We start from the raw sequence: 14,428 nt of genomic DNA, 5'->3' as shown, positions 1-14,428 counted from the left end.
AAATCAACAACAACAACAACAAAATCAACAACAACAACAAAATCAACAACAACAAAATCAACAACAACAACAAAATCAACAACAACAGCAGAATTTGCATGTATCTGTGAATCCAATGATAGTTAATAAACAAACTATAAATCCTACAGTTTTTCAATCAACTACATTAATGAACAATATGCTATCTAACACAAAGAATAATAATACATGTACAATGAGTCAAATACCTAGGGCTACAGTAGGATCACTATCTGGTAATATTAATCAACAATTTCCAATTCATCCATTTTTAATACCTGCTCTGCTTCAAGTACAGCAGTCTATTGCTTTAAGTGTAAATAATACAATAAATAATACTCACATTCCATCTAATACAACAAATCAAACATCTACAATACCAAAATCAGATAATAATGGAAATAATTCTTCATCATCAACAGTAATTAATAATAAACCAACTCTTAATACAACAATCCCACCTACTCTTTCAGCATTGATACCACCACCAGGTCAATCTGGAATTGTTCCAGGATATTTAAATCCCTTTTTTGTGTTACCAAGAGTTGCACCTAATCCATCTTTATATTTTGCCTTTAATCCTTCTATTGCAGCTGCAGCAGCAGCTGCAGCAGCAACACCAACAACAGCAACACCAACACCGACTCCAACAACAAATCTTCAATCAACAATACAAGCTAATACAGATTCTCATATTATAGATACATCTAATTTACTAGGAAATAATCCTATAATATCACAAAATTCCCAAAAAATTGAATCATCTTCAACCGGACTTTTATTAGATGATGATTTAGAACAATTACATAATCATGCAGAGAGTTTAGTTAAAACATTACTTGAAACTTCTGTTCCAAAACCAGCAATACGTTTACGTTTAGAATGGGATCGTCGAAGATATTGCTTTAAATTTACTGTATATCAAATAGAAGAAGTTCGTGATTCACTTGGTTATCAAAAAAAACGATTAATTCCAATAGATCAAGATGAATTATTTGTAAATGTGAATGCATCGAAACAATTAAGTATAGATAATATTGAAAAAGCAATGTGGAGTGCATTTGTATCAGTTAGGCATGCATTAGCAAAATATTGTGATCGTCAAGCAGGTCAAAGGAAACAAACCAATACATCAAGTAATTCAACTCGTGCAAATGGATCAAATATAGCAATGAGATCAGATGAAGATCAAATATTTAATGGACAAATAAAAGGATATAAGAAAGAAGAATATGGTTATGATGGAAGTAGATTAAATACAATAAGTAGTAGTATAAATACAGGAATTTCATCAAGATCTTACAAGACTTCAGAATCAGAGACAAGTGGAACAGGAAGAGGTAAGAGAAGTGGTAGTACAACAACAACTAGATCAGGCCGTTTTGTTGCTTTAAGGTATGGATATGATGATATACTTCTAAGTGATGATGATATGGCTGAATGTGAATATGGAAGAAAAGGAAGAGGTAGAAATAGTGTGAAATATATTGTTTCATCATCAGGTGAAGAAGATACTACTGGCGGATTAAATAATGTAAGTGTATCAAATACAGGGAATCGCTATGCAAAGACATATATAACATCACATAGAGGACGTCGTGCAAATAACAATAATTTATCAAATTCTACAAATATAGGAGGTTATAGAACTCGTGGATCTTTATTAGAATCATATCGACATGAACCTATAGTAACAACTGGCTCTTCAAATACTCCAATATTTGTTTTAGAAAAAGATACTCCTGGTAAAGATCATTCTTTGGTTGGATTATATGCAGAATGGGTTGATAAGATGACTCAATGGGATGTCAGAAAGGGTCCATTAAAGACTGTTTTTGTTACAGATAATAATATTAATAATAATAAAAATAGTAGGGGTTCATTGAGATATACAACAAATAACTATATAAAGTGGGATTCCTCTCATATTACAAATGATTTAAGGGGTATACATATTCCACTCTCAATAGCAGGTGATTATTTTGGTTTACTAAGGAAAGAGATACCAATTAAAAGAATTGAATCTCAAGATTTGAATTTAGAGTCTTGTAAAAATATTGAAGATTCAACTAGATCTCAAAGTGAAGCAACAAATAATGATGAAATTACAGAACAAAGTATATGTAATGAAAATAAAGAAAAAGAATTAGATTCTTCATCAGTTCTTGTCAAATTATCACCTCAGCAGGAATTAGCACATAAAATTAGTGGATTACAATTGATAACTATCAAGACAAATCATATTCCAAATATTAATCAAATAAGATTTGTAAGTAGTGATAACAATGAAGATATATTTAATTGTACTAATATACAAAGTAATTCACTTGATGAGAATAATAATAATAATAATAATATAGCTACAGAAGCAGCATATATGGAAAAAAAATTATTAGAAATGGAAGTTGTTGATCCAGTATTAGTATCGACAATTCAGACTACTGCAGCATTAGAACAAAGAAGAAAACGTGAGAATAAACAATCTTCACATATTCTACCTCCAACAGGATTATTTTTATCACCAGAATTCCCCTCTCAACATTATGAAGATCAAGATGAAAGAGAAGAAAGAGAATGTTTAATTGATAAATTAGAATCTTATAGAAATTTAGTTTTAAGATTTATGCATCAACAACATGGGGATGAATATATTGATGGCCAGATTCATCAACAAGCTGCAACAACTTGTACAATACAAGAAACAACTGTTGATGATAATAGTCTATGTGAAGCTGATATTGGAGTTGAATCAAGCACTGGGATTATGGAAGATTTAAATGAAAATTCACATGGTTATAATGAAACAATAGATTATACTACAACAAGTTGTAATAATTCATCCAGTACAAATATAAGAAAAATTAAATATCCAACACGTGGAATGAAGAGAAAAGTATCATCTAGGTCAGCAATTAGTGGTGAAAATCCTAATTTGGATGGCAATAGTACAAGTAATCAACATAGTGGATCAAGTTCTACAGAAAATATAAGTAATCAAGCATGTATTTTGAATACAGCTGACAATTGCACTAATTCACTAGGGTCATCAATATCATCTAGTGGTGGAGCTATAGCAGCATCTGCTATGTTAGAAGGATTAATTACCTCTGTAAGGGGTAATGCAAATGATAAATATCGTCAACAAGCTTATCCTCAAAATCGTTTTGTATCAAAAAAGAAAGGGAAAGATACAAATGAGATTTTGGCAAAATATGTAAATGAATTGGCTCATGAATATTGTTATCGTAATTTTGGTTCAACTAACTTAGCTGATGGCTATATCAATGCTTTCAATAGTCATGTTTTAAAGATAAAATCAAAAGATAATGAAACTAGAAATATCGGATCAGTGATAAGCTAAAATTAATAAATAAGTCCTCAGTGAAATTTTTAAATTTTATTTTGTTTTCAAAAATATTAATATACTAAATATTATATTTTATTAAATTATTAAGTCAAAAAAATTAATTTCATATTTGTAGATATATATTTGAAGATTTCAAATCCCTTATTACAACTATTTGAATATAAGAAAACTTCTAAAATAAAAATTCCAATTAAATATGAATTATTAAGAATTAATTGGTGTGAAATTTCCTTTTTTTTTATAACTTGTTTCATAATATAGATTGTGAAGTTCAAAGGATTCAGATAAATTTACTTAAGTTTCAGTATGATATTTAAGGTAAATTTTATTGATAGACTTGTTTTATTAATAAATTAATGTCGATTCCTTATTTAAAAAAGAATATTGTATATTAGTATGATGTAATCGACTTAAGAATATAGAAATACTTATATAAGAGAAGAAACTAAACTTGGATATTATTACACTTTCAAAGTAGGATTTTGATTAATAGTATGTCTATTACTTAATATAAGTTGAGAATTATGTACTAAGAAGATATAAATTTGGGATTATTCAATTAGTTATTGCAGCCCACCGCCACCTATTAATAATAATTAAGCTTAAATAATTTTCAATTACATCTTTGCTGTCTCCTGAACTAAAGTAAAGATGGTACCTTACTATTAATTACTCATTACTCATCATATTAATTGTACATAAAATTATTATTACAATTGTGTTAAGTTATAAAGATAAATATTCACTAAGCATAAATTAAGATGAATGATTCTAATTGGTCTCGTCTAATTTCTCAAATGGGAGTTAATATTCGATCTCTATCAGATGGTATTAACAGATTACCTCTTGGTCAACAATTTAAACAAACTTATCCAGAATATTTGAATGATATTGGAGCTTTATGTGCTTGTGTACGTATATTTCAAGATACATTAACCCCTGCATCACATCACTTAGCTATATTCCCCTATGAGAAAATATACAAAGATCCAATAGCTATTCCAAATTTACTAACAACAGCTACTTCAAATGGAATGAGAGATGAAATTGAATTGTTGAAAACAGAGGAATATACTGAAAATATAGATATGAGTGTTAAGAATTTGGTCAAACGAATAAATGACTTTAATAATATATTGATTAGTATATCTCAAGTTATATCAGATATGAATATAACATAAATATACTTATAAAAACAAATAGATTGTTGAAATAAAAATTATTGTTAAGAGAACCTCCCCCCCCCTTAAAAGTATAAAACCAAAAGACTCTTATCTTCTGTCCTATTCAATCTATTAAAGATGAACTACTACTGCATATAGATATATTAATGAAGTGTTAGATTCAATATTGTTGGCTGATAGGTAATTTTCACTAGAAAAAAAAAATCGATTCTCTAAATAATTCAATAAGATTGTCACCTTATATTACATTAGACATTCTAATATATTACTATCCACTTTATCCTAATTTAACCTTCTCACCTGAAGCTATATTTCCAATTACAGTTTCCGAAAATTGATCTATATCTACATCTAGGGATTTGGATTTATCTAATAACTGGACCTTTTCACCAGGTTTAAAAGCAGGCATTCCTCTATAAGGACAACCACTACATCTAAATGCATCACCTTTGTAACAATTTCCACAGCTGGATCTAGCAGTGCCTATTTTGGCTTTTTCTAAATAGATTCTCCTTGCTTCTTCAATTCCAACTTCTTCTTCGAGTTTGGATCTTCCACAAGTGCAATTACTACAAGCTCTTATCTTATTTGAACAACTTTCCTTGCCTTTACCTAATTGTATATAAGATTCCATACTTGGGAGTGTTTGTTCAAAAGCTATATCATCTAATATTGCATGAGCTTCACCTAGCTCCCATGTAGGTTTTGTAAATGATAATATCTGATTTAATTTGACATCTCCATCTTCAAGTAATATATTAGACTCTGTTCTATCCATATTTATAAAACCCGAGAATAAAGCATTTTTCTTAATATCTTGTATACCAAGATCCACCGAACATATAATCTTCACGACTCCTCCGAGTCGGACTACTTTATAAATATCTTGCAAATATATAAACGAAGTCATATATGAAATGTAATCGGGAGAACCAACAATCCACAATTCACTATACTCATGATTGTGATTTATTAGACTTTCTATATTTTCAATATATTCAACAATGCCACTCTTACTTATGTAATCCAGTACTCTAGAAATATACTCATCCTTCTGATCAACAAGTATTAAACACTGTACACTCATACTAATGAAAAAATGTAATATTGTTTAATTGCTAGAAAGAAGTCCATTACCAATAATATGTCTTTGCGGTAACTTGGAGACAATTGCGTATCTCGCGTTTTGCATTAATTATATTTCATTATAAAAGGCTACATAATGCAGAAATATTACGAGATCATTTATATATTTGCTACTCGTGTAATGTGCACATTTATAGTACCTTTTTATATATTAGTATAGAGGAACTTGATACCCACTATTATATATTCGGTGATTGTTCTATTCTTTAAAATTATTATTCACCCTTACTTTAATTCAGTTAGCTTTAATTCATTCTTTTCTACTTCCATATAGCTAGTCTCAACTACATTATTAAGAAGTTGAGACATATATAGTGATATATTACTCTTAAGTTTGTGTAGTAGACTAACATCGGAATTTATAACTTGTTTGCATTGTTGCAGCTCATTTTTTGCATGATTTTCAGCAAGAACAAGTTGTTGTTCCAATTTTGCTACTCTACTTCTAGCAGTCTCTAGTCTCTTTAAGGCTTCATCTTTTTTTTGCTCAAATTCAGTTTTGTACTTTTTGACTTTTTCTTGTATTTGCTCTAATTGTCTCATTTCACGCTTGTCACAAACTGTCATATCTCCATCTAAATTTCTTATCTTTTTTTCAAGTGCATCACATGCTTGTTTCTTTTGTATAATCGTATCTTTTGTACTCTTTATTATCTCATTAAATTGTATTTCCTGTGTTTTCAGCTTCCTTCTCCACATCTCTACCTCTACTATGCACTTTTTACAGCTATGTTTCATATTTCTCCAGCTTTGGCCAATAATATCATCTATTCTTGTTTCGTTATTCAACTCATCAGAGTTTAATATTGACATAGATAAATTCTGCAAAGAATTAAAAGATCCAATTTCATGATTTCTTATTTCATTTGATGTAATATTTATAATTTCTTGATATTTGTTATTCCACAATCTACTTAACTGATAAAGCTTTGTTGATAATTCCTCTATTTGAAGTTCTAAAGCCCAATTTTCCTTTTCTGCTTTTTCACGATCACTTCTCAGATTACGGATTGTTTGACGTTTTACTTTCATGTCCTGGTATACTCTCGATACATCATCCCTCTGAATACTTTGTGTAGCAATTCTTTTTTGTAACTTTTCCACTTCATCTTCAATAGTACGTAATTCCTTTCTTTTTATTTGCATAATGTTCTCTTTGTCACTATAGGAATTATCTACCTGTCTAATTGCTGTTAAACACTGCCCCACTGCATATTCCATTTTTAGTATATCTTGCGATAAAGTATGATTTTTTTGGAATAACAGATCACCTTCTTGTAACTCATGCTGAATCTTTTGCATTTCCATTTGCATTTGTTCCAAATCTTGTTTTTTCCTATCAAATGCTTGTTGGGCTTGGCCTTTTCTTTCACGACAATAGGCTTCTAATGTTTCAGCTAATAATCCACCATCACTTTGTCCACCTAAAAACAGTTTATAACTTTCACTAAGCCTTTTATTTAAAGTCTGAGATAATAGCTTTGCTGAATCAATTGACATATGATCTGCATTCATGCTACCAGCAGTTCCAGTAAAGGCATTTGCCAATGTACTCGTACCTGTTAAGTCTGGAACAAAATTTAGTTCACCTTCTTTACTAAAGTTTAAATATGGAAATGTAGCCTGTTCATAATCCAGTAGCTCACATAGCCAAGACATTGCTGCAATATGTTGTGGCCATGTATTAGGTGCACCAGGTGCTATTATTGTAGTTTTATTTATTGTAAATGGATATCCAATATCCTTAAAAAATCTTGGTATATCTTCATCTGGTCTACTCAGCTTGATTTTTGGATCATATTGATTAATAATAAACTGCAAAACTTCTAAATAAAGTGTTCTTGTTGGACTACTCAAAGATTTTGGATTAATTTGCCCATGGTAACCTCTTTTACTCAAAAATGTTAATATTGTTTTTAATCCTTCTCTTTTATTATCACTATAATTCCTCGTTCTTGAGGATGCTGTTAGAGAATTTACAGAAATATTCTGATAACTACCAGAATTATTACCTGAATTTATAAATGTGGTATTTGAATTCACATTACTTTTCATTACACGGTTATTAGAGTTCACTGGGATGTTTTGATTTGACACCCCTTTATATATTCCACCTACCGCTAATCCAGTGCCTTTAATAGAGAATGATGTAGTTGCATAGTGGGTTGGAGACTGTCCCTTATTAGTACCCGTTGTAGGACGAGTTGCAGAAGCTGGGAGAATGTCGTTTGAACCTCCTCTCCTTGCTGAATTTGCACCAAGCTGATGTGGAATACCCGAATTCATTAATCTAGACCCTGTTTGCTCATGTAAAATGTATTATTCGAACTAATACAGTTATATTAATAATAGAACTTAGCAAATACTTCTTTTGACTCAGTTACATAATGTGGTTAAGTGCTGCAAAGTTTAGCGCCCACATAGGAGGTTGTGTTGTTACGTGATGTGGGGAATGTACATGCAAAATTTGCATGTAGCTATAAAACGTTAATCAAACTTATTAATACCTTAGTAATTTGTAAATACACATTAAGCATTCAATTTGTATCTGTGAAGTTATATATCAAATATATAATTAGAAATATACATTTATTAGAAGCTTTATATTTCATAATTTGCACTGATAAAGTTATACTAAGAGTATACTACCATAAATCAACATCAACATCTAATTGGGTATAATCAGTAGATATGTCAGCAGGCTGTTGTGAGATATCTTGAAGGAAGGCTGGGGTTTGAGTCTCAGTTGGGCTAGATGCAAACCAGCTTGCCATTTCATCAAGCTTACTTGTCTTTACAGCATTAGCTTTTGGGGCCATTGTTACAACCATACGTTGTTTTTGTAATACTGGTCTAGCTGCTAGAGTTGTGCGTTTTGAAATCCCACTAATCTTCTTCTCCGTTGCCTTAATTTTTATTGATGTAGAATTCTTTTCTCTTTGCATAGTATTCTCTTTTTGTTTTTGCCTTTTTTGTTCTTCTTCTTTGGCTCTTCTTATATTATCAAGAGTTGAAATAAATGTCCAAAGAGTACTAAAGAAGTCTGCCCATACAATTTTTGGAATGGCTACTTGTGGTTCTCCTAAATATAATGCAATTTTCTCTAGTTGTTCTTTAGTTGTCTTGAGTGTGGCATTCAAATCATCTATTTTAGGTTCTGCATCTGCAATAAATTCTGATAATATCTTTGCAATAGGGTCTTTATCCCCCAAGGGTCCAGTCTGTTCATTTGTTTTCTGAGCCAATTTCATAGTATTTTGTAGCTTAGTCAGACCATTAGAAAGCGATTGAATTTCACCTTCAATAATGCCCAAGTCACACTTGGTTACCTTTTCTAGTAAATTTAAAGATTCTGCTAAATTAAGTAATTCGGGTTTATCACGCCATATAATATCTCCAATATATTGTATTAATGTTCTGACAGGCTTTGTAGAAGAGCGTACTTCACTTAGTTTAGATAAGGAACTTATTCTAAAGCCCTTAGCATCTCCCTTATCTGTATTACTGTTCATTATATTACCAATACATAAAATAATTGAGAATACTTTTTTTAGCTTCAAGCTACTACGAATTTCATTACAAGCTCCTAACATATCTTCTAAGGGGCCTTCTAAAGTGTTCCAAGTATTATTAAATGTTAATTTATACAGCTGCGCATTTAATCTTTGAGTAAATAATGGAATACCAATCATTGCAGCAATGAATTGTTCAGGTTTATCTAGCTGTGTTAAGTCGCCACCTGCATCAATAAACTCTTTGACTATAGTCATTTCTTCTGGTGTTGGACTCATTGATATTAAAGCCTCAGTAGCTTCTACATCTAAAATATGTTCATCTAAATCTAGTATGGCATCTCTTAATTGTTGATATGTATAATTGTTGAAACGTGAAAGAGCAATGCTAATATTGTATGCTCTCTTAGAATCTGGTAATATTTGTAATACTTTAGGTTTCTTTATTTCTAGACCTGCTTTCTTAGATTTATTAGTATCTAGACCAAATATTTCTTCCAAATTTCCAAAATCCAATTTCACAGGTTCTTTGACATCCCAAATAGTACTTTGGATATCTTCAACTTTGTCCCAGTGTAATTTTTTTATTTTACTAGGTGGACCAGAGAACTTCTTTGCTTTTCCAAAAGTTTTTGTACCCTTTCCCTTTGGTGGACCTTTCAAACCAGGTGGCCCTTTTCCCAGTGGAGGAGCACCTTTTCCATATGGAGCACCTTTTACTGGTGGACCTTTCCCTTTTGCTTCAGGTCCTTTTGCTGGTGGTGATTTAGCATCAGATTTAGCTTTTGGTACTTCTTTTGATTCAGTTTTTACAATGGGTGCTTGGATAGTACCTATTCCCTCTAATAGATTTGCAAGTGGAATACCGGTAGGTATAACATCGAAATTTGGCGCAGAAGTGCCATCAAAAGGCTTGCACTGAGCCATTGAACCTAATAGATCTTCTAATCCTGATCCTGGAACAACAGGAGAAGTTTGATTAGAATGCTGGAGTGGTAAATTCCATTGATTTGCAGCCATTAAAGTTAATCTTGTAGAGGCACATGCAAATGATTCTAAGTTTAGTGAGTAAGGTAACTTTAAAATTACTTTACCTTGACTATTGATACATTCAACACAAGGTAAACGTCCAGAGTCGGTATCTTCAATTCCAGGTCTTATGCCAGTAATACTTTCAAGCTCAGTATTACTAGGTAAAGACATAGAACACTTTGCAAGTCTCGATTTAACTGAATTAGTTGAATCATTTAAAGCTGTTGAATTTGTCAGATCATTAATATCTGAGATACAATCAGATTCTTCTAATATACGAGTTACATATAGAGGATATACTGGATTTGGTACCCAAATTGTCTCTTTATAATAAGCTTTTATATCATTTGTCCCTTGAGAGTCAACCAAAGGTAACAAATAGGGAACTTTTATATTAGCATTTTTCTGTTCCTCTATAGTAACTTTTCCTTCTAAGGTAACGCAGGGTTCAGGTATTTGCCACTCCTTCAGAATAGGAATTACATCTTCATTTAGAGTCATTGTTACACCTTGTTCTCCCATCACAGCAAATCCCTTTTGTAGTTTTGGTATATTAACTATTGGAAGCCTCCTACGCCTTCCTTTTGCAAATGGTGGCAATGCAAGCATCGTTGAAACAGCTAAATAATCGGGACCTGTAATTCTTATTTGCAAATGAGGGAGTATCACCGTTGAGTTAACAGTCATACTTTGGAAAGTTTCTCCATATAAAGCACGAATACGTGAAACAGACATAATTTGTGATGCCTGTTTCTTATCAAAAAGTGATTGACTTTTTAAGCTCTTTTTATACTTTGTATTATAGAGAAATGTTTCCAATTGCTTATATCGAAATTGATCTATACTAGGTGCTAGCGGACTTGCCAAAAGTGCTGACTCTTCATACATTATTGAAGATAACTTCTGGGCTCTTCCAATCGCCTCTTTAACTATATGTCTTAACCTATTTTCAGCCAATGAAATAGGATTCTGAAATTCTCCATCATCTTGTTCAAATATATCTTGTTTCATATTTAAACTAGTATAACTCTGAGAATTTTCAGATATATATACCTGTGTATCAGCATCTAACTGCCTAATAAGGTGATATACAAATCGAGTATCTGTATGCATAAAACCAAGATATTCTCTACGAAATCTATATACTTCATTGTATATTTCTAGAGCATATCTGAAATTTCCAGCTTGATGAAAAATACATCCTAAAGCCAACATGCAATCTTGAACAGCTAAACAATCTCTTCTGCGATTTATCCTCATTTGCATATCTAATGCAACCATAATATATTGCATTGCAAGTTTAATTTCACCAGTAAGTCGACATATAAGTCCTAAATTTGAATAGCAATCAGCAACTCTTGGATGGGGTGGAACTTTATCATGATCACCAAGAATATCTATTCTGATCTCCAAACAAGCTAAAATGTGTTTTTTACATGTATCAAAATCTTTAATTCTAAAATAGTAGCTAGCTACGGTTAAATAGGCATCACTCATTACCAAATCTTCAGAACCATAAATCCGATATATTAGAAGCAAATATTTCTCAAAATAAAATTTCGCAGAATTATGATCTCTATACAAACTGCATAAATCTGCTAAAGTTAACACAAGACTACATAATACAGATGGTTCACATGATATAGTAGGACCTTGAACTGAAGCATTATTACCAGACATTCCACTCAATAATTGTGTAGAAACACCAGTAACATTATTTGGAGGATTTCCAGATATAGATTTAACATTATTTACATTATTTATGTCATTGGCCACAACCATTATTGTATTCTCAACAAGATATCGTAATTCACGTAGGTATACTTCTCCTTTAGCTAAATCACCTGCCAAACCACAACATTTACTAATTATAATCAATTCTACAACCATTACACCTTCTAATGGGTGTCCCAATAATTTTGATAGGAATGCTCTACATAATTCATAACAATGAAGAGCCTTTAGAAGAGCATCTGCATATTGAGACTTCATAAATGAATCTATAGCTAAGGTTCGTAACCTTCGAGATATCCTTTGTATTTCATGTATCTCCCCTTCAATTCTTGTATCTTCAAGACGTTGTAATAGTAAAAGAGAATCACTCATTATTCCAAATTTCTCACTAACTGTTTGCGGTCGTGCCTTAGTTGCTTTTCCAAACAAAAGATTATTTTTTTCAGCAGTTGTCAATGTGAAATGTCTTACTGCTAGTTGTTCCTTAAAACTTTGGCTCAAAGCTGCTAGTGAATGCTCTGCAGATTCTGATAATTTTGGGTCCAATACGCTAACATGTAATTGAAACATTTCCTGCTCTCTTTTTAAAATATTCAAACTTTGCCAGGCATCATTTGATGGCATATTAGTTTGAACTTTGTCCTGAAAAATCAGCTTATGAGCTGGACCAATATCAAATGGGAAAGTTCCTTCCAATAGTGTGCTACTATCATTATATCCTGGAAGTATGTTTGTACTAGACATAGGAACTTTCTGCACTTCACCATTAGGCTTGGTATCTAGATTTTTTTCTAATGATGCACTATTACTTAATTTCGGATTTAATGGATCTTTATTCGATATGTTTGGATCTAATTTCAAAGTTGTTAAGTCTTCTCTTGGCAATTTTTTTCCAAGTAAAGATCCCTTAATAGAAGGTTTCAAGGGTATATCTTCTTTTGAAACTATAAAAGATTTACCTGATAAGCTTAAATCTACTTTTGGAGTTGATGATGTGGGTTTAGCAATTTTAGCTGAATTAGATGTTAATTTAAGAAGAGGACCACTATTTTTCACCTTTGGAGGACCCTTAGCCCCCAATAAGGCTTTACCCTGCAGGTTTTTAGGTGACAACATAATAATTGAGAATATAAACCAAATAAATAGAATTTAATGATATCTTGGCCTTGTTAGAGTCCCTATCTTTCTCCATATTCTCTTTGGAATCTTAACTCTTTAAATTTCTTTAAGGCCTCTTCTACACACTAGTCATGGTACACACTCTAGGCTACACACAATCTAATGAAAAAAATCAGTGAATCAAAAAAAAGTCAAAAATTCAACTATAAATTTTTTTTCTAATAAATCACTAGTATTTAATCTATTATATCATATATAGTACTTTTCAGAATATCATACATTGTTATGTAAGATCTCTTAGCTACTTTTGAATTATCTATTTCATTAAATATTCATGATAATATCCTAATAGAAATTTCATCGTACAATATATCAACTATCCTACACAGTAATTGGTTAACCAATATTTGAACTTACTCTTTCAAAAACTTTTCATAATCAAAGTTTCCATCGGGTGATGCAAAATCACTGAATATTAAATACTTAGTAATATAATTATTTGGAATCAATAAAGAGAATTACTTACATTAGTAGGTCTTCTATATCCTTGTCTTGTAAACATTCCCCAGTATTTGCAAATAATGAAGTAAACAACTTTTTCGTAATAGTTTTCGTATTCTACATATTATTAAAGATAGTTGAAATTGAGAAATAACAACTAAAGAATTGTCTTAGCTTACTTTTATATCATATAGACGAAAAAATTGAACTAGATTTTCATAGGTATCTTCAGGATGGCTAATAGAATCACAGAATCGCATAAATGAATTCAAGTCACATTGGGGACCAACTGACTTTACAAAATGGGTAACTTCTGCCTCAGAAGGTGCTAATCCCTGTTGAATTTGAAACAAAAAAAAATAAAACTATATATATTAGGAGTATTAAATGAATCTTACCATACTTCTAGCTATTTCTCCAGCTTTCTTACTAATTATAGATGTACCTCCTCCCTAATATGAAATATTGAAGTAATTAAGTATTGTATCTGTTTTCAGTAATTAGTTAGATATTCATTTACTTACAGCTGAATCCTTAAAAGAAGCTTCTATAAGATCTCTACTCTGATGATTAGGGTAGAAATAAGAAGAAAATGGACAAATTTCAGACTTTATTAGAAAGTAGTGAATATATTTATATATATTAAATATTTGCCTACCAACTTCATTCTAGCTATTAGTTATAATAAAAATGGCTAGTAATCTTAACAAATTTCTTAGAATTACTTCTTATAGTTGATAATTAAATGATGTGTCCTCACAAAGTTTTAGTAATCTCAAAGAAAAAAATGCGCATATATATAAGCGGGAATTGAG

The 14,428-nt window shown here is 31.1% G+C and overlaps 6 protein-coding genes across 6 annotated transcripts in view; 2 read left to right on the top strand and 4 right to left on the bottom strand.

The window, feature by feature from the left end:
* The window catches only part of cand_018220 (uncharacterized protein), a gene marked incomplete at both ends in the record, with an annotated part of 4,120 nt that extends 741 nt beyond the window's left edge, over window positions 1-3,379 (top strand). Inside the window, one exon of the mRNA XM_067212056.1 lies at window positions 89-3,379. Coding sequence (XP_067067195.1) covers window positions 89-3,379 — 3,291 coding nt within the window. The remainder of the gene's footprint in view (window positions 1-88) is intronic.
* Window positions 3,380-4,146: 767 nt separating this feature from the next.
* On the top strand, window positions 4,147-4,566 carry cand_018210 (uncharacterized protein; the record flags this gene model as incomplete). The annotated part of the gene is made up of 1 exon (XM_067212055.1): window positions 4,147-4,566. One exon carries the CDS (start codon window positions 4,147-4,149, stop codon window positions 4,564-4,566), a length of 420 nt encoding a protein of 139 aa, XP_067067194.1.
* A 280-nt stretch (window positions 4,567-4,846) lies between these two features.
* cand_018200 (uncharacterized protein) lies at window positions 4,847-5,656 on the bottom strand (the record flags this gene model as incomplete). Its single annotated transcript, XM_067212054.1, has 1 exon — window positions 4,847-5,656. The coding sequence occupies one exon, from the start codon at window positions 5,654-5,656 to the stop codon at window positions 4,847-4,849; it is 810 nt and encodes a 269-aa protein (XP_067067193.1).
* Window positions 5,657-5,940: 284 nt separating this feature from the next.
* cand_018190 (hec ndc80p family protein) lies at window positions 5,941-8,001 on the bottom strand (the record flags this gene model as incomplete). The annotated part of the gene is made up of 1 exon (XM_067212053.1): window positions 5,941-8,001. One exon carries the CDS (start codon window positions 7,999-8,001, stop codon window positions 5,941-5,943), a length of 2,061 nt encoding a protein of 686 aa, XP_067067192.1.
* Window positions 8,002-8,360: 359 nt separating this feature from the next.
* Window positions 8,361-13,109, bottom strand: cand_018180 (formin-like family protein; the record flags this gene model as incomplete). Its single annotated transcript, XM_067212052.1, has 1 exon — window positions 8,361-13,109. One exon carries the CDS (start codon window positions 13,107-13,109, stop codon window positions 8,361-8,363), a length of 4,749 nt encoding a protein of 1,582 aa, XP_067067191.1.
* A 416-nt stretch (window positions 13,110-13,525) lies between these two features.
* cand_018170 (uncharacterized protein) lies at window positions 13,526-14,280 on the bottom strand (the record flags this gene model as incomplete). Its single annotated transcript, XM_067212051.1, has 6 exons — window positions 13,526-13,580; window positions 13,639-13,730; window positions 13,793-13,948; window positions 14,012-14,065; window positions 14,138-14,221; window positions 14,272-14,280. 6 exons carry the CDS (start codon window positions 14,278-14,280, stop codon window positions 13,526-13,528), a joined length of 450 nt encoding a protein of 149 aa, XP_067067190.1.
* Between the last annotated feature and the right edge of the window lie 148 nt (window positions 14,281-14,428).

Source organism: Cryptosporidium andersoni, assembly GCF_001865355.1.
Source record: "Cryptosporidium andersoni isolate 30847 chromosome Unknown contig_63, whole genome shotgun sequence".
Taxonomy (NCBI): Eukaryota; Apicomplexa; class Conoidasida; order Eucoccidiorida; family Cryptosporidiidae; genus Cryptosporidium; species Cryptosporidium andersoni.
The sequence above is the reverse complement of the archived record's forward strand: the minus strand, read 5'-3'. Positions and strand labels throughout refer to the sequence as shown.